At 36.0% G+C, this 19,371-nt stretch overlaps 1 protein-coding gene across 3 annotated transcripts in view; it reads left to right on the top strand.

Moving 5' to 3' along the window:
* The window catches only part of USP3 (ubiquitin specific peptidase 3), a 99,084-nt gene that overhangs the window by 29,560 nt on the left and 50,153 nt on the right, over nucleotides 1-19,371 (top strand). For all 3 annotated transcript variants that reach the window (XR_010663893.1, XM_065940240.1, XM_065940239.1), the window contains exons 3-4: nucleotides 1,080-1,211; nucleotides 16,224-16,307. Coding sequence is in view for 2 of the 3 variants with exons in the window: in XM_065940240.1 (XP_065796312.1) it covers nucleotides 1,080-1,211; nucleotides 16,224-16,307 (216 nt within the window). In the remaining variant the exon portion in view is untranslated. The remainder of the gene's footprint in view (nucleotides 1-1,079; nucleotides 1,212-16,223; nucleotides 16,308-19,371) is intronic.

Genomic DNA, 19,371 nt, shown 5'->3' with positions numbered 1-19,371 from the left:
CCCACATTGTAGGCAGATTGTTTACTGTCTGAGCCGCCAGGGATGCCCATGATCCTCCCTACTTAGCAAAAACTACCCTACTTTCTCCACGGTAAGTGTTGCTCCTGTGCAATTAGGGCACCTTATGAGAAAAATGTCACCTCAACTCTCTGAGCAGATTTTGGTACTATGTAAGCAACATTTGTTTTGACTCTTCTTAGTTTACAGTTAGGCCTTACCTTCTATAAACTGGCTGTTTGCTAGGAACTGGAAAGTTTTTGCTTTCTGAAGGTCTTTAAGTAGTAGCAGTTATGGCATTATATTGTACAGTGTTTAGGTGAAGGTATAGATGAAGCTTTATTTAAATTTCATTTTGCTTTTTGTGCTAAAATGATTTATTAAATCTGAGTTGGAAAGTGTTAGAAAATTTTTATGAGTATAGTCAACCTTTGATTATCTTTGTCCATGTAGTAAGAAATAACAGTTTATATAAGCTTAAGATGATTTGTGTTTTGTTAGGATTTCTTTTAAACAAGCCCTATTTCCATGTTAGTGGAATGATTATTCAGGCATTCAAATAAAAGTTCTGAAGCCATATTGATGAGAAAGAGATGGGAGATTATCCTGTTTCCATGTCTCACTCTCATGTTTTATATTAAGCAGAAACCCAAGCAGAGCCTGTGGCCTGTGGGCTGTGATTGAGTAATTCAGTTTACAAAGCTTGTCTTTGATAATAGCCTGAGTTGGGGGCTGGCAGCCTGAGAAAAGCTTAAAAAAGGAACAGGCTAGCAAAAGAATCAGCAAAGGAGTTGATAAGGTATTAAAACTGATTTAAATAGATAGCGCCTTTCCTTTCCTGGCCCTAGTCTTGTGTATAATTAAAAGTTGGTTGTATGTTTGCAAAAAAGGAGTATGTTTTAAGAACTCAGCTTAATAAATCACCAAGTGATGAATGCTCTTATAGGACTGAATGCACTTTATTAGGAGGAATTCTTTCTCATTCTTATTTGATTAGCATCTAATTTTATTATCATCTCCTGCTACTTTAACCTCCAAAGCAGTATTTAGATTAAAATGTATTTTCATTTGACTTTTGGAAGGTATGTGAATGGCCATGCAAAAAAACATTATGAAGATGCACAAATACCCTTAACCAACCATAAGAAATCAGAAAAGCAAGAAAAAGCACAGCACACGGTGTGCATGGATTGCAGTAGCTACAGTACATACTGGTAAGTGTTAACATTTTCTGAAAGTGCTATTCCTTTACCATGTGTGTACAAGTGTTTGCTTGTCTTCCTGGCTCCCCGCCATCCTCTAGTCTCTAAGCCAGTGGGGGGCTGCCGTCACTGCCCTCTAGACCTGTGGGCATGCACAGAGGACTGGGGCTGTCAGGAGTGACTGTCCTTGATCATTCAGATGTAAGCTTGCACGGCCCTTTCCACTTCTTGGCTGCCTCTTCTTCCCATCCCACTAAGCTTTAGGGAAATGAAAGGTAACTTTTGCTGTTCATTATGATTTCTTTTCTTTTTCTTGTTTTGTTTTTAATTAAAGAATAACATGATAGAAATCCATGTTCCTACTGTTACAGTTTACATCTTGTTACATAATCTTAAAATTTTCACTTCTTTGTTTAAAAAATTATTTTGACAGTCTCTCCTGTTCGTACATAGTTCCACTCTCCTCCTCTTCTCTGTAGGTGAATGTTAAGAATTTTGCGTGTAGTCTTTCAGGCTAATTCCTTTTTAAATTATTTTTTCTTTTTATATATTTTGCTGCATTGGGCTTAGTTGCCCCGCAGCATGTGGAATCTTGGTTCTCCAACCAGGGATCGAACCCAAGTCCCAGCATAGGTAGGCAGATTCTTAACCCCTGGACCACCAGGGAAGTCTTTCAGGCTAATTTTTTCTTTTTTTTAAGTATCACATCTTATAAAAGGACATTGGAGCCCTTATTCTCTCTTTTTGATACACTATACATGTCTGTTTCATATAAATGACAAGAAATTGAGAATTTTTCTGACTACTTAGAACAGGTTATTTAGGTTACAAGTGATATTTTAACAATCCACATCCATTTGGTATGCTCAGAGAGTCAGTGTATTTTACAGTTTTACTTTGGTGTGAAGCAAATCTCTTTCTTTGACTAGTAAGTTGTGAATAAATCTTTATTGTTTTTAATAGTTTTACTGAATTTGAAAGGTTTTTGACATTGAAAGGGGCCCTTTGGTTTTTGTTTTTGCCATACAGCCCTTGAATGCTGTGTGGCAAAAACAATACATGAAGGCAATACTGGGCAGGAATGGGGATTTAAGGTCCAAATACTGCTTTTGATTCACACTTTCTACTGAAGTTGTGTGCTTTCTATTTCATTGGTTGACTATTGTATTATAGACAGGTGTCCATCAAAAGGCAGGGGAAAAGGTCAATGGCTTCCCAAGTTTACGTTTTTACAAGTTTACAGTTACAATGCTGTTGCTACTGAATAAACCATGGTAAGATTTAGTCCTCCAGATCACTACCGTTCAGTGATCCTTTGTGTGGATGATGTCCAGACCTGAGAGACAAGCTAGAGACAGGCGAAGACATCAGTAAAAGTGAAAATCTTGTGAAGATTTTCTGAACCTAGTGCTCAGTTTATTGTTCTGTAATCTCATGAAACACTCCTTCCTACAAAAATTAAGCATTAGATAAGGTGTTAAAGTATTTTCATTAGATTTTCCCCCTTTCCCTCAGGACACTTATGTACTAGAATGACATAACTATCTAACTGACAGAACTGTGTGTTTCTATAAAGTTATAAGTATTTCTCTTTCAACAGCAGGAATTAAGATCATTCTTGAGGTATCTGTCTCATAGTCATCATTGTAGGTTGTGTCAGTCTCTATGCACCAGATGTTGAGAACATTCATTCTTCTTGATATTTAGTTAGCAATGTGCATGAGATGCTTGATGGGGAAGTTTGGAAATACAATTGGATCTCTGTGTGCAGTGGGTTTTGTTGCTATTGGTAAGATTATGAAGGAATAGTAACTCTTGAAGAAATTTAAAGAATTATCTTAGAATTTTCTTAATGGAGTAGAATTATATTTGTAGGTCTCTTTAAAAATAATAGACTGTGTACTTTAACATCTTTGCATATTGCATTTTGGAGGAATACCTTTATAACTTTGACTGGAATTTAATTTGCTTTCATTTGGTATAGGGTACTAAAGTACAAGTCATTTCATGGCTGAATTGGAATTAAGTGGTAGATCTTGAACCTTGGGGAATATACACCAAGGCAGGGGCTTCTTGGCCAACTGCCAGTCTTTTGTGTGAGGTAATACAGAGCCGCAAGTGTGTGGACACCCAGAGCTTCTGAAATGCAGGAAGGGAGCTGCAGCTGGTCACATAACTGTCTCGTTTGTGGGTTTAGAACAAAATGCTAGGGAATCATCCTGCGGTTTTATACTGACAGCCTAAAAGGAATCTATGATAGTGGTAAGCTGGTGGAGCTGTAGTTCAACATTTCTCCCACACCTCTCAATGATTAAGAAACAAAAAAGGATTTCTTTTCCTGTATAGGGGATGTGTGTGTGTACATGTGTGTATTTTCCAGTGTACCTTAGTAATTTTGCTTCAGTTTGTAGATTTTCCTTGTATATACGTTTCTTGTGGTTAGACCGATTGGTTTGCTTCAGAAATAAAATATTGGTGTATTAGATTTAACCTATTTGATTATTAGTTATTATACTTATAGTCAAAATAGCTGTAGACTGTATAATGTTAAGGCTCCTTCTCCATGTGCTCTGTCCTCTGAAGAAGTTGAAACCTGCTCTGAGGTCTGCAGCTCTTCTCTCGTTTTTTTCCCCCCTTTCCCTGAGTCCCTGCCCTGTCCTGTTTTTGCATATCCTTTATGAACTTATCACTGAACTGGCTGCATGCCCCTCCCCCACTCCCAGGCTCCAATTGTAGCTGGATATAATCTCTCCTAAGCTCACAGTCCCTGGGATACTTGTAATTTCCTGCTGCATGTTAGTTATTTGTAAATGTCCTTGGGGACTTTAGGAACCATATGTCAGATCTTTGTATCGTCCACAGTACTCAGTGTCTGGTGCTGAGTAGGCAGTAGATGTTTGAAAGATTTGAATTTTGTTAACTATTTTCCAAAAATGGTGAAGGTTATATCAAAACTATACTGCTGTACCCTCTCGATCCTCTTGGAGGACTGAGGAGCTGCAGAACATTTTTCCTGAAAAAGAGCCAAATCACTGCATACGTGAGCTATTCCATTGACTTCCCAAGAGGGACAGTCTTGCAGAGCAGGTCCCTTCACTTCCTATGTAAACAGCACATCCAGAAGACACACGCATCAAGCAAGCAGAACAACATAAAGTGGGTCATGATTTCAAGAGGGAAACCAGTGCCAGAAGGAATCATTTTGGTTTGACACAAACCCACTCTTTTAGGAGACACATGAAGATTTTAATAAAAATGAAAATCTCAAGATTTTCACACAAGGGCAGGTGTTCAGATTATTGTGTGTAATATTTCCTCTCCTCTCACTCCAAATTCTCTCCCCTAGTCACTACAAATGGAACTGTATGTGGTACATATTATTGTTTCAAAAAGAAAGAGAAGTTAAATTTAGGAACTTTTATTTGACTTTTTTTCCCCTTGTATTTTAGATAGAATTCATTAAGAAACCTTGTGAAATCTCCAAAATATACAAGCAGCTCGTGTAGTTCAATATCAGAAAAACAACCCAATCAAAAACCCAATCAAAAACCCAATCAAAAAAAAATCAAAAAAAAAAAAAAACCCAAACAGACACCTCTCCAAAGAAGACATACAGATAGCCAACAAACACATGAAAAGATGCTCAACATCACTCATAACCAGCTACAGTTAATAGATTTAAAATATTGAACAAGTCATTGTTGGTATCTGACTTAGTCTTGTCAACTTATCAGCAAAACTGAATTTCTGAGGATTCAGAAGTATAAACGGAATAGTAAAACTAAATTACTGGAATTTTTCCTTCCTGGCAAAGTAATTAATGTTTTAAAGCACTCTTTCAAACAAAGAAATATTATGAAATGTGAGTCGATTCACTTGTCTAGAAATAAGACTTGTATTTTAGATTTTAAACAACCATAACAGATAGCAGGTTTAATGAAAACTTATAAAAGTAAAGCTTTTATTTGTGGGCTTAAGTGGATGCTGAATCATTTTCAAAGGCAGTTGTGATTAAAAAGATCTTTTGTTGACTATCCTTATAAACTTTTTGGACACAGGTTTTCAGTGTTGTAAAGATTAAAGAACAGGAAGAATTTTGTTTATTTAAAAACAGTATTTCGAAGTTTTATTAAAAAGAAACTTTAACACACGGTCTGAAAACAAAGGCTCTTAATAAGCAAGTGCTTGTCTGCTTTTAACAAAGGAAATGGGTTTTCCCTGCAGGTATTCTAGTTTTCCAAAATTGGTTTAGTTGATGGCAGTACATTAGAATCGAATAAAAGAGAATTTAAAAATAAGTTGTTTTCTAAAAGAGTTCTTTGGATTTAACTTTTCTTGGTTTGAAATACATGAAGTCATTGAAATATCAGCTTTGCTTGTTTTGTGGTTTGCTCTCTGTAACTATATCTGTCATTTTTAATAAAGCTGGAGGTCAAAGTTTGTTCTAGACATCACATTATGGTATCTGTTACACCAGGGATGAAAAATAATTTAAAACTTAATGATCAATTTGTCATTGCTCTTTCTTGAGGGGTACTTTTTGCATAAAAGTTTTTTATTTTCTTTGTATTAGTATTATATACAATTTACTATATAAAGATTGCTGTATAGCCACTAGATTAAAGGACTTGTTTCTTTACTGTTGCTTTAAAAAAAAAAATCAGGTTCATTTGTATGATGACTGCCTCTTGTTTCACAAAAGTGAAGATTGGTTTGGTCTGGGAAGTTTTTTAGTACTTCAAGAATATGCTGTGGGAAAAAAAAAATGAAAGAATATGCTGTGGAGCCTTGTGACTTGGGTAGCTTCAATAGCACTAACAATAAGAATGGAAAAAGCTGTAAAATTTTAAAGCTGAGAGAGAGATTTTTCTTTGTTTTGGGTGTGACATCTTTGTCGTATTGTATGGTAGCAGTTGAACAATTAAAAGTGGCTGGGGGGACTGAGGAGTTGGATGTTCTGTTTTATTTTAATGATGTTTTAATTGCAACATGTATCTGGTAGCTACTGTATCAGATAGTGCAGCCTCAAACTAATAAAATTTAACATTGAGTATACTAATATCATGAAACTTTTAAAACCGTAAGACAAAAATCTGATAGTAAATCCAAAAAGAAAATGTCAGTTGTAAATAAGTATAACTTAAAGCCAGTCTAACCCAGGAAGATGTGTCAAAAAGAAAAACATGTAATTACTGAGTCAATTTCACAAGTCTGCCAACACATTCATTTTTAAAGGAAATCCCAGATTATTGTACCATTAGAAGCAAAAGTACATTTATAAATAAATAATTTCTGATTCTTAAAAACTAATAACATTGAAATAAAAGGAAACTATTAAAATAGGATGGTCCCCCCAAAAGAAAGCAAGCATCAAGTGCAAATTGTTGAAATACTAAAGCTGTTTCCATTAACATGAGAAACAAGGCAAATACTTCCAGTCATCACTTACATCATCACCACTGTTATTAAACATTGCTTTTGCAGTTGTAGTCATTGAAATAAGACAGAATAAGTAAGTAATTGGTATAAATTTGGAAAAGAAGAACAGATTACTCCTGCTTTCAACTTGTTTAATGCCCAGAGAACTCAGGGAGACTTTAGTAGAAAACAAGTGGAATTAATAATTAATTTTGAAATGGTCAGTTCAGTTCAGTTCAGTCACTCAGTCATGTCCAACCCTTTGTGAACCCATGAACCACAGCACGCCAGGCCTCCCTGTCCATCAGTAATTCCCGGAGTCCACCCACACCCATGTCCATTGAGTTGGTGATGCCATCCAACCATCTCATCCTCTGTCATCCCCTTCTCCTCCTGCCTTCAATCTTCCCAGCATCAGGGTCTTTTCAAATGAGTCAGCTCTTTGCATCAGGGGGCCAAAGTATTGGAGTTTCAGTCAACATCAGGCCTTTCAGTGAACACCCAGGACTGATCTCCTTTGTAATACATGATAAATATACAAAAACTAACAGGTTTCTCTTCATTAGTTAAAAATGGAAATGACCAAACAAAAAAACATTCAACATAGGACAAAAATTACAAACTAAATCTAGGAATAAGTGTATTAAAGAAAGATACCAAACCAAAGCTATAGATCCTTTTTGAAGATTTGTCATTACAAGTAGTTCCTTTCCCTCCTTCAAAAATTTTCCCTGGGCACAGGAACTGATGAACATGATGATACTCAAACATAATGTGAACAATATCCCAAAAAATCAGAATAGCGGATATGTTGCTTTTATTCAATAAGTAAATATTCATTGAAAACTAACCAGCTCTATGTTAGGAATCTAGTTTTTAGTGCAGGGGTCTATAAAACAATGTACTGAAACATATGGGAAGAAAATGTCAGAACTTCTGAAAAAATCTTTGGCAAATATTTTAATATACCTACTGCCAGAGGTCTGTGGACTAGATGGTTCTGTCATGAACTACACACAGAGTGTCCTGAATCAGCTGCATGTGTGGTGGCCTCACCCTTGTTCACTTGTATTAGCCTTTTGTAGTATGCTGCTGTGTTTTTTGTCTGCCCAGTTACATGGATTTACTTTATTTTACCAAAAATCAACCCTCATCAAGTGGATAAACATTTGAAAAGATTTTTATGAGGAAAAATCCTTCAAGATGAAAACAGTAATGATAATAACACAAATACTGGTGAAAAAGGAAAAGGCAAGCTGACATACTATACTCCTACTTTGATCTCATCAAACACACTACAAAATAAAAATGTTGGCTACCTAAAATAAAAACACAGACTAATCAGATTTGATTAGGACTTCCCCTGTGGCTCAGTGGTTAAGAATCTGCCTGCAATGCAGGAGACCCGGGTTGATCCCTGGGTTGGGAAGATCTCCTGGAGAAGGAAATGGCAACCCACTCCAATATTCTTGCCTGGAGAATTCCATGGACAGAAGAGCCTTTCAGGCTACCGTCCATGAAGTTGCAAGAGTCGGACACAGCTGAGAGATGTAACACTTTTCCCCTTCACTTTCAGTCAGATCTGATAAATCGGACAAAAAGTTTACGAGACTCTGTGAGATACGAATTTATATCCTTTATCATTAATGTCAAACTTCATCCTATGTATATATATATACAATATATATACAATATATACACTATATATATATACAATATATATGCAATATATACTATATATATGTATGTATATATACATACATACATATATATTGTATGTATATATACATCCTATGTATATATTGTACTTTGAGATACTGGTTTAACAAAAGTATTAAAGATATGAATAGCAAGACATCTTAAAAGTTTCTTTCATCTCTAGCTCATTCTTCTAAAATTTTTGTATACTATGCATATATTAATTTAGATTTCCTTACATTTCTAATTAGGACAGCCATGTATAAGTGTGTTGTGTGTGGTAGATGCTCAGTTTTGTGGCTCATTTTTAAATCTCATTAGAAGTCATTGAAAATAATTTGGAAGGTTTTGCCTTAATGGGCCTGTGTTTTGCCTTTATAATTAGAGGGTGCATGAGGTGCAGGGTGAAAACAGGAAGGAAACAAGTGTTTCTAAAATTAGAATTTCTAAAAGGAGGTAAACCCATATTAAATTTTAGGATGAGAAAATGATTGAGCCATGCTGTATGTTTTAGTTTTTGGAGAATGGGGAAATAAAGTACAGATGGGGATGACCAAGTAAGGAATACTTTTTGCCATTAAACAGTGCACGGTGTGCTACGTGGAAATGAGGGAGGGTAAGGGGGTTGATGATGTGTGGAATGAAAGCTGAAATCTAAGTGTAAAGAAGGTAACACTGAAGTGAAAGGGAAGATTGAGAGGGAAACTTGAGAGAGAAGAAAATTAAGGTGAGGTCGACATTGCAGGACCATCAAATACTACAGCTTAATTCAGCTACAGCTATTTATGGATTTGACTGTAATTGTACTTAGATAGGACAGGGACAAATATTATATGAAAGGAAATAGCCAAAGTATAGGATAAACTATTATTTGAGATGGAGGAGGAAAAAGGTGGTTTTGGGAGACGTTATAAAAATAAAAATAGACAAGAATTAGGCATGATTAAATGCTAGAAATTAGAAAAAAATAAAAATCTGAAAATGTATGCATAAGAAATCAGTGTAATGAAGAAATTGGACAATTCTGCTATTCAGTCGTGTCCAACTCTTTGCGACCCCATGGACTGCAGCATGCCAGGTCTCCCTGTCCATCACCAACTCCCGGAGTTTACTCAAACTCATGTCCATTGAGTTGGTGATGCCATCCAACCATCTCATCCTCTGTCATCCCCTTCTCCTCCTGCCTTCAATCTTACCCAGCATCAGGATCTTTTCCAGTGAGTCAGTTCTTCACATCAGGTGGCCAAAGTATTGGAGTTTAAGCTTCAGCATCAGTCCTTCCAGTGAATGTTTAGGACTGATTCCTTTAGGATGGACTGGTTGGATCTCCTTGCAGTCCAAGGGACACTCAAGAATCTTCTCCAACACCACAGTTCAAAAGCATCAATTCTTCAGTGCTCAGCTTTCTTTATAGTCCAACTCTCACATCCATACTTGGCTACTGGAAAAATCATAGCTTTGACTAGACAGACTTTTGTTGGCAAAGTAATGTCTCTGCTTTTTAATATGCTGTTTAGGTTGGTCATAACTTTTCTTCCAAGGAGCAAGCATCTTTTAATTTCATGGCTGCAATCACCATCTGCAGTGATTTTGGAGCCCCCCAAAATAGTCTATCACTATTTCCATTGCTTTCCCATCTATTTGCCATGAAGTGATTTTTTTTTTTTTTTTTGCTATTAGAGTAGCAGAATTTGAAATTAGTTATGCTATTATCCATTTTTTAGCCAAATTATTTAGTAGTGCAAATAATTGGTACTTTCTATGAAAATTTACCTGCTACCTGGTGCAAGATAGTAAAATTATTTGTATATCTTCTGCTTTGAACAACAGTATGTATATAATATCCTACTCTACATTTAATCAGTTTATTAACTATTGGTTTAAAATACTTTAAAACTAGTATCATGTTTGGTTCAAGGAATTTGGGTTGAGACTAATTTTTACATAGCTGAGATGATAGTATACTTTGTCTCAAGGTGTTATAAGTAGAGAAAGATAAGAATCCTCCTTCCTTGCCTTTTTATATCTCATTTTCTTATCTAACATCTCTAACATGTTGTCTAATATGATTTCTTAAGTATTATTTTTTGTCTTTAGTGTTCAGTTTACTTCAATTTTCTTAAGCAGTTCTTTCTTTTCAGTAAATACAGAAGTAAATGTTCTCTGTATCAGACAAGTAGTCTAGTAGAGGTGTAGCCCATCTTTACTTGAAGAATCACCTAAAATCATGAAATTTAAACTTGCTTCAGTATTGATTCAATAACCTAAAAGTTGGCTGTGTAATATAGATAGTTCCTGACTTTTGTTTGTTAGACACATAAAGTCCTATTTATATGAATGAAGAGAAGCCAAAACCTGCACCTCAGCTCCAGTTTCTCAGTAGAAAGAAGAAAAAGAGAACAACTTTTTATTTTATTTCAGTTACATTCTGGGACCCAGGTGTATTTTTACCTTACGACACTTAGCTGTATTTTTTTCCCATTTATTTTTATCATTTAGCCGTATTTTATAACAATATTTATTCAAAATGGGACATGCCTTCAAGTTTCTGATGCCCAGTCTAGAAGCTCTGGAACACAGCCTACAAGTTATGTACTCCTTTGTACTTCTTATTCTGGTGTAATCTCCTTGGAGGGAAAACCAAGAATGGTGGCTCATTTTTTTCAGGTGTTAGAGGCAAGCATAATTCTGACCTAATATCTTCAACATAATTGCAGACCAGGAAGAGATTCTTAGAACTTGTTTACTTTAAATTCTTCTGTTTGTCTTGGGACTTTTTAATACCAGTATTAATGAGAGAGTTTCCAGTTTGAAAGCAGTGTCTCATCTCAAGGCTAAGGCACCAGACAGCATTTAAATTTTAATTTATTTCCTACTTTTGTTACTTATTTTCTTTTGACCTCTGGGCCAGGGAGGAAGAAGAAATCAAAACAGAGGGGATGGGGGCAGCTAGAGAAGGGTGTGTTACAAGGCAGTCCTGGTTACACAATGGAAGGAAGCCGACATTTACTGACCCTGTACCACATGCCAGGCACCCCTGGAAGTTTCGACCTGTGGAAGCAGGTGCTTTCCTTTCATCATCGTCATAGATAATGCCTGTATAGTGTGATGAATTCAGACAGGACGAAAGTTAGAAGCCTAGAAATAAATGTCCTTCTTAGTGACTGTAAGAATTTCTAAAATCTACTCTTGGAAATAAGGACAATTGTGAAAACCTAAAGTTTTTAAAGACAATGAGACCAAATTCAGCCAAAATCAGATTGATTTCTTCTAGTCCATTGAAGTTATACTTCTTACCTCTTTATGACAATGGTAGTATCATAGAATAGTAGAGCAGTCAGGATCTTAGATATTTTCTAGGCCAGGAGTCCTGTCTAAGAGAAATAATTCATCATGTATGTAATACAGAATTTTTTAGTAGCCACAATAAAAAAGCAAAGACAAACAGGTTAATTCATTTAAATTGTATATTTTATTTAACCTGGTTATCCAAAATATTGGATGGCCAGAAAGTTTGTCCCGGTTTTGTCATAAGGTCTTGCATATATTGACCCTCTTAAGATCTTACAGAAAAACCTGAATGAAATTTTTGGCCAAACCAGTATTACCATGTCAACATGGTAATCCATGTAGAATTATTAGAGATAGTTTGTGTCTTTTTTTGAAATATGAAACCTTCAGAATCCAGTGTGATATTTTACACATACAGTGCATTTCCATTCAGATGCTAACTTTTCATCAGAAATGCTTGATCTGTATTTAGTCATAAGAGTTGCCATTGAAAATGTAGATTCCAAACACTATTAAAATTTTTTCCAATAAAGTACCCCCAACCCCCCCCCCCCATTTTCTTTAATACTTGACATGTGTATTGACAGGACTGGCATCTTTTTTTAGAATAATTGACTCTGAAGCAAAAGCATATCAGTTTCAAAACTGTATCTAAGTTAGGTAAATCCACTCACTCTTGTAACAACTCAGTATTATCAATATCAAATTCAAAGGGCCATTATATAGACTGAAAATCAGCTCTAAATTTATTCATGTCAACAAAGCATTCTTCAATTTTTCTTGTAGCTATTAGAGCCAACTTACATAATGCTATTGCATTTAAAATCTCTTGCGTATTTGTTCATGTTGAAACTTGTAAAACCATTATTAGTTTATAGTATGAATAGTTTAAGTTTTAACATAAATTCTCATACTTGTCTATGTCACAAACAAGCTTTTTCTCTCTCCTTGGATCTTTACATTTAGCTCCTTCATGTGCACTGTGCTATAGGTAAAATGTAAGTCATGGGGTGATGTTTTCTGTTATGTTGAATATTGGCAGGTGTCCTTTTGATTCAAGAAAATCTTGAATTAGAGTTAACAGAACAGTAAACCTTTGTAAAATCTGCCATGACTCAAGCAGTGAAAGTTGGCAAAGAGCTTGTAGTCATTCAATTATCTTCTGTCTCTTCTAACAGTTCCACTGGTGATGAGTCAGAGCATTTGTACATGTATACTGAACAATTTTAGTAACTGCATCATTTTAATAACTGCACCCATGATACAGTCCACTTCAGAGCACAAATATTTTCAGTATGTTAATGTGAAGTGGATCAAATAAGGGAATTAATTCCAGTAAATCTGGGGTTTTGATCCCACATAACTGGTTCTTGTTTGTGTTGATAGAAAGTAGCTTTTTCCTATCTAGCTGAAAGTGACAAATGTAAAAGATTAAAAAATATTTGCAGCATGAGTTTGATTGCTTTTAAGGTTGCAAGTAGACAAGGACATTTCAATTTGGAAGTCATTTGAGACAAAACATACCCTAAGTATTCATTGGCCACTGTCTCTTGTAAAGCTTATCTAAAGCTAAAAATAAAAGTATTTATAGTTTTTAAATGTTGAATCAGTTCTTGGTGAATCGGCTGAAGATCTTTCACTTTTTGTAAAATATCCTTTGTGATCTTTCTCTCAAATTTTAAAACATAATTCTCTTAACTGAAATAAGAAATTAATGTTTCATCTCTCCATCTAAAAATGGTTTTCTTTCTTGAGCAAGAATTCAGGCTGTTTTGTAGCTTGCCAGAATTATAAGCTCAAATCCCTAAAGTCAGTGAGAAATCATTTTGTTACACATTTCATTCTGATTTCATTGTGACAGAGTTCATTGATTATATTTTGACTGTACAGAGGCAGCTTCTTGTTAAATCACTATGCATTTGCTGAAAATGACTCAACATTGTCTATTATCTTAAAACTTTTTTATATGCAGCTTATTAATTTGGCTCTGCTGTGTTAAATCATAATTGCCATTCTTAGTAAAATTACACTCGATTCTACCTCATTAGCGCGCCTTAATTTGGAAGTTAAAAATTTTTTTTCATTCTTAGTTTTTGAGCCAGAAAAATAATTTGATTGTATTATAATTAAAATAAATATTTCAATTTAACTCCCAATTATGTATGTAGGTATTTATTTATGTAGGTATCACTGTAACTGCTGCTTTCTGCATAAAATATTGAAATAAGTACTTTACAGGACTTCATTAGTGCATAGAAAAGTAACAAAAATAGCTGTGCCACATTAGAACAGCTCTAGGGCCTAGAGCAACTTACTCACTTTAATGATGAACACTCAAAGAGATGCAGTAAATAGACCCAGTTAAGGCAGATTAGTTCAGAATGGAGCAAGGTCATAAATAAACTGTATTTCGATGTATGAAAATGTTCCTTTAACAAATGCTAAAGGCTGAATTCATGTCACACCAAAAAGAATTACTTTAATATGAAAAAAATCAGTTACTTCATATAATTTAAAGCAATTTGTTTCTTTAAACAAAGCAGCCATTTTTTTCCTGTGTGTGTGAAAGTTAAGGGGTTCACTTTTCAATTAGGTAGACTAGCAGCATGGAAATATGTGAAAGGCCATCTAAATTTGCTCTTAGACTTCATTCCCCAGATGAACAGTAGCGTTTGGAGTTTTTGTTTCGAACACTGGATCATTCTTTTAGTCAAAGTGCATGTATATGTTTATGCCAATCTAAAATGAAAATGTAAGCAGGAATTAGGGTAACAATACAATTTCATGCTCTAGTGCATGCCTGGGATTCACAGAGGAACCAAGTGCCCTAATCCCAGATTTATAGAGTAGACCTTACCCTCTTAACATTTATGCTGAGAAGAAGCAAGGAACTGAATCTTTCCACGAATTTAATTGCTTTATGTATTTGTTATAAAACCAATAAAGAATTATTTTCCTCCCATTGCTGATGAACTTGATCATAGAGAAACAGTCTGGGATGTGAATGGTAACTTTTGCTATTAGTAGAAATGTTAAGGATTAACCATGGGAGCTTGAAGAATATTAGAGACTCTTGATTGACAGCATTAGATAGTCAGATTTTGGGGGAGGGACTTGTTAAATAATTACATGTGTAAATTGTGGCTAAGAGATACAAGCCATGTTTTTGTGTGTGATCTTTTTTTAAACAAATTACTTTCCCCCATCCTCTTTACAATTTTTGAATAGCCTGGTTTCAGGTATGTAAGAAATAGTTTTTGGATTGTGCTAGATTTGACCTAATTTTTACTAATTGCTGCCAAGTCGCTTCAGTCGCGTCCAACTCTGTGCGACCCCACAGATGGCAACCCACCAGGCTTTGCTGTCCCTGGGTTTCTCCAGACAAGAACACTGGAGTGGGTTGCCATTTCCTTCTCCAGTGCATGAAAGTGAAAAGGGAAAGTGAAGTCGCTCAGTTGTGTCCGACTCCTAGCGACCCCATGGACTGCAGCCTACCAGGCTCCTCCGTCCATGGGATTCTCTAGGCAAGAGTACTGGAGTGGGTCGCCATTGCCTTCTCCATACTGATTGCTAGGCATTCAAAATTTTGCTCAGAAGAATGGCATTGTTATTGTCATTATTCTTTGGTAGTTTTAATAAGTGGTTTTGTACAAAGCTGCAGTTCAAAAGAATATTTTGGTACTAGCTTGTAAGTTGTTTCAGTTAAAATTGGCCATATTCCAGGGAAAAAAATTGAATGCTCATGTACAAGTTAGAGTTTATTATGTCTGATTCCTTATATTATTTGCTTATTGACTTGCTAACACACACACATACACACAATATCAATTCTAAAGAACACCTTAAACATCTTTCCTCAAAGCCTTTGTTTCCTGCAAGACGTAATCACTGTTTTATACTTTTGTTTTCTAACATTGCAGAATGAAAAAATTCATTCTTCTCAGTTTAGTTTATTTAAATTAAATTATGTGTAAAAGGGGCTTTCCTGGTGGCTCAAATGGTAAAGAATCTGCCTGCAGTTCTTTAGGCAGATTGCCTGGGTAGGAGACCCAGGTTCTATCCCTGGGTCAGGAAGATCTCCTGGAGAAGGGAATGGCAACCCATTCTTGGCTGAAAAATTTCATGGACAGAGGAGCTTGGCTGGCGTGTAAAATGTATAGCTTTTAGTTTTTTATTCAAATATCCCTACAGATTAATTATCTTTTTCCTGCTTTTTTCTTACATCTCTTCTCCGCATGAATTTGAGTTGGGAGGGACCACATTAGAGCTTTAGGCTTCATGCTATATGAATAGATTGGTGCTTTGTATTTCGTTTTCCATGTATTATGCACCACTAAAAGGAATATAACACATGTCGCAGCCTATTTCATTTTCGAAGAGGAATTGCAGAGCTTTTGAATAAAAATGTGAAAAGAAACTAGTGTTCATTGCCTACGTGGCTTTTTAAAAAGGCTCTTTAAAAACATCCCAGTGTGGATTCTAAGTCCTCTTTGAACTCACCGCTGACTGTAACTGCTTGCAGAGCCACGTGACCATCTTGGCAGCATGGTTTTAGTGATTTCATTACTGTGGTTTCCTCAAGCTCTTTACACACACTGATTAATATTTTCCTTGCAGTTATCGCTGTGATGATTTTGTGGTTAATGACACCAAGCTGGGACTGGTACAGAAAGTCAGAGAACACTTACAGAACCTGGAAAAGTAAGTAATAGACCTTGGGAAAGAAGGGATGGAATGGGGTTGAGGGGTCTTTCAGAATTTCTGAGTGGGATTTTTGTTGATGAGTTCCATAACCTCATCACACTCAATGTTTTTAGTGTGATTGAAATGTGAGCAAAATAAACTTTGGAGTTAGGTATATGAAAATTGTCAGTGATCATAACTCAGCATTTATTTCATTTAGTGTCTGTCATAACTGTATCCAGGGGCTCCAGAGCCTGTTTTTTAGTTACTACCCACCATCCTATAAGTTCCTCAGTTTATTTGCAAGGGGAGTTTTGCTAGTGCAAGGGAAGGGCAGAAAATGATCCAAAATCATTGTAGGGTTACCTGAAATATTAGAAAACCCTTATCAAATGTATTAATGAGGTCTTCTTAGAAGCTCTGAAATTTATGTATAAATTTTAAGGGGAAATAGGTTTAACTATATTATTGTTTACTTTGCATCTATATGACAGCAGAAGATCCTAGTTTCTTCTTTTTCTTTTTTGTTAGGACCAGTATTTATCACTTGAAAGTATAGGAAGCTGTGAAATGCTTTGTCATCATAAAGAAATTAAACTACTGTGAATAGTTCTTTTTATTTTTTCTGCCGAAGCCAAATAGGTTAGTCAGACACAGCTCACTGGACCCAAAATTCAAGCAGTAAACAGAAGCCCCAGTGGCAGTGTCGGGTGCTGCAGTGGCTGGAAGCATGGTCCTGGAATGATTGCTGACTCAGGTGAAATCCGTGTAAATCTCCCGATCATCAGGTGCCATCTAATTCATTTTGACAGTTGATGTATAAATGGCATTGTGAGAACATGCCAGAAGTGGGAGTCCTTTAGCAAACTTACACATAAAGCCAGCAGGGTATTTTTAAATTGTGTGGTGATAGAGAGTGACCTGAGTTCTCTAAGTTAAACACTGTCTAGCTTTGGTTAACCAAAGTCTCTCTGCGTGTTTCTGACTAAATATGGATTGTAAGCTGAAAAGGGAGGAAATGATTTCCTTAAAATCTAAACTAATTAGAACACTTTGGATTTAAGTACCTTTTGGCTTGTCCTGTTGGGGCACCTCACTTTTTCAAAGTGCTTCCCCCCTTCTCTTAATTTGAACAGAGCAGCAGGAGCCCTGTCTAGGATTAGAGACACAGCTGTAGACACACAGATCTAGACTATTGAGTTTGGTCTGAAATTGTCACAATTAACTGTAACGTAGGAGATTCTTGCAGTAGTTTTTGTAACATCACTCTCTGGTGTGATGACATCTTTGTAAAGATCTTAGTAACCTGATTCTTTGTTACAGAAGGAGGTAGCTGCCAAATTATTTCTCCCTGTCACCTAGAGTTTTCTCTTAAGAAAAGACTATCATCTCAATGACAACTTCATCAGAACTAAGTCAGAGGGAGAACAGGACTTTCAAGAACCTGCATTTTATATAAGCTTTTATATAAGCAACTTTTATATAAGCAGCTTTCAAATCTTTTATTTCCAGTGACCACTTCATTAGGTAAAAGGTGTCACAGACTACCTTGTCTCCACTGAAAAACGTACCTTGCAACCCTTCTTCTGTGTTGAGAAACATTATCTAAGTTTATTTCGATGTTCTCAAACATAGCCTTTAATCTGTGCTGGAAGCTACAGTGGAAGATCCATGACTGCATTTGACTTTTACTGTCAACTGTCCAGCCTATCTCTAGAGCAGCACTGTATACCAGAAACCTTGTATAATCACACTGTGTAGCCACTGGCCGTGCGTGCCTGTGGAGCACTTGAAAATGAGCCAGCATGACGAGGAACTGGATTCTATGTTTTATTTAAGTTGAATTTAAATTTACTAGCCACATGTAGTGAGCGGCTACAGGAGTTGGTAATGGACAGGGAGGCCTGGCGTGCTGCGATTCATGGGGTCGCAAAGAGTCGGACACAAATGAGTGACTGAACTGAACTGAACCTTGTTAAATAGCATGGATCTAAAGGGTTCTGCCATTTTGAGAATCACCAATGGTAGAATTTAATAACATATTTTAGAAAGCTAAAGGCTTTATTTGTATAGGTTGAATAAAAGTTAGCTATTAGGCATTGTCACTGTGCTTGTGACTCAGCTTCTTTCCTCAAAGAATTTGTGAAGGAATAACTTGACATTATACTATATGTGGGCTTCCCTTATGGCTCAGCTGGTGAAGAATCCGCCTGCAACACAGGAGACCTGGGTTCGATCTCTTAGTTGGGAAGATCCCCTGGAGAAAGGAAAGGCTACCCACTCCAGTATTCTGGCCTGTAGAATTCCACAGACTGTATAGTCCATGGGGTCGCAAAGAGTCTGACATGACTGAGCTACTTTCACTTTCAAGGCACTTTCTCTTTCATACTACATGCGGGGTTGATCACTTCTTACCTTGTCATCAGTGTATGAGAGGCACATACAGTTCTGAAGACATTTTTCCTAAGAATATTTTTAGATTTGAAGCAGCTGACTATCACTAGATCTACTGCTCTCAAGGCAGTTCATGTGGAAATTCTGGAAAGAAAAATAATTGCATATTTCCTTTGGATTAGCCTGATAATTTTGGAAGATGGAAAAGGGTTGGTAGACTTAAAAGTCTGTGTTGTTTAATAATAGTAGCTTTTACTTCCTTTGGATTAGTTCCCTGATACATCATTTTAAAGTGACCCTTTGAAGATAGGAATTACTTTCTGATAAATTTCAAACAAGATCTGTCTTTCATTGTGAAAAATTTAAATAATTTTGATTCAGAATTTATGTGCTGTTTAGGATCTGTTTTACAACATGCTTTGTAGCATAACTGAATCAAAGGAGTTGGTGTATGCCTATGTGCCTCTAATGTATTTTCATTCCACAGACTCAGATTATGTGATCATCTGTTACAACATACAAACAAAAGAGGATACCTTTACCAAAATTAAGAAAGAAATAAAATATTTGAGAGTTGATGTTAAATGTCAGAATAACCATGTCAGACCAGGGATTCCCTCTTTTATGTGGTGTGTATATTCTCTCGTTTGGAGATTCACCATCGGTAGACAGAGTCGGAGAGGAGAGG

The sequence above is a fragment of the Muntiacus reevesi genome, chromosome 7 (assembly GCF_963930625.1).
Source record: "Muntiacus reevesi chromosome 7, mMunRee1.1, whole genome shotgun sequence".
NCBI lineage: Eukaryota > Metazoa > Chordata > Mammalia > Artiodactyla > Cervidae > Muntiacus > Muntiacus reevesi.
This window is presented reverse-complemented; position numbering and strand designations above follow the sequence as displayed.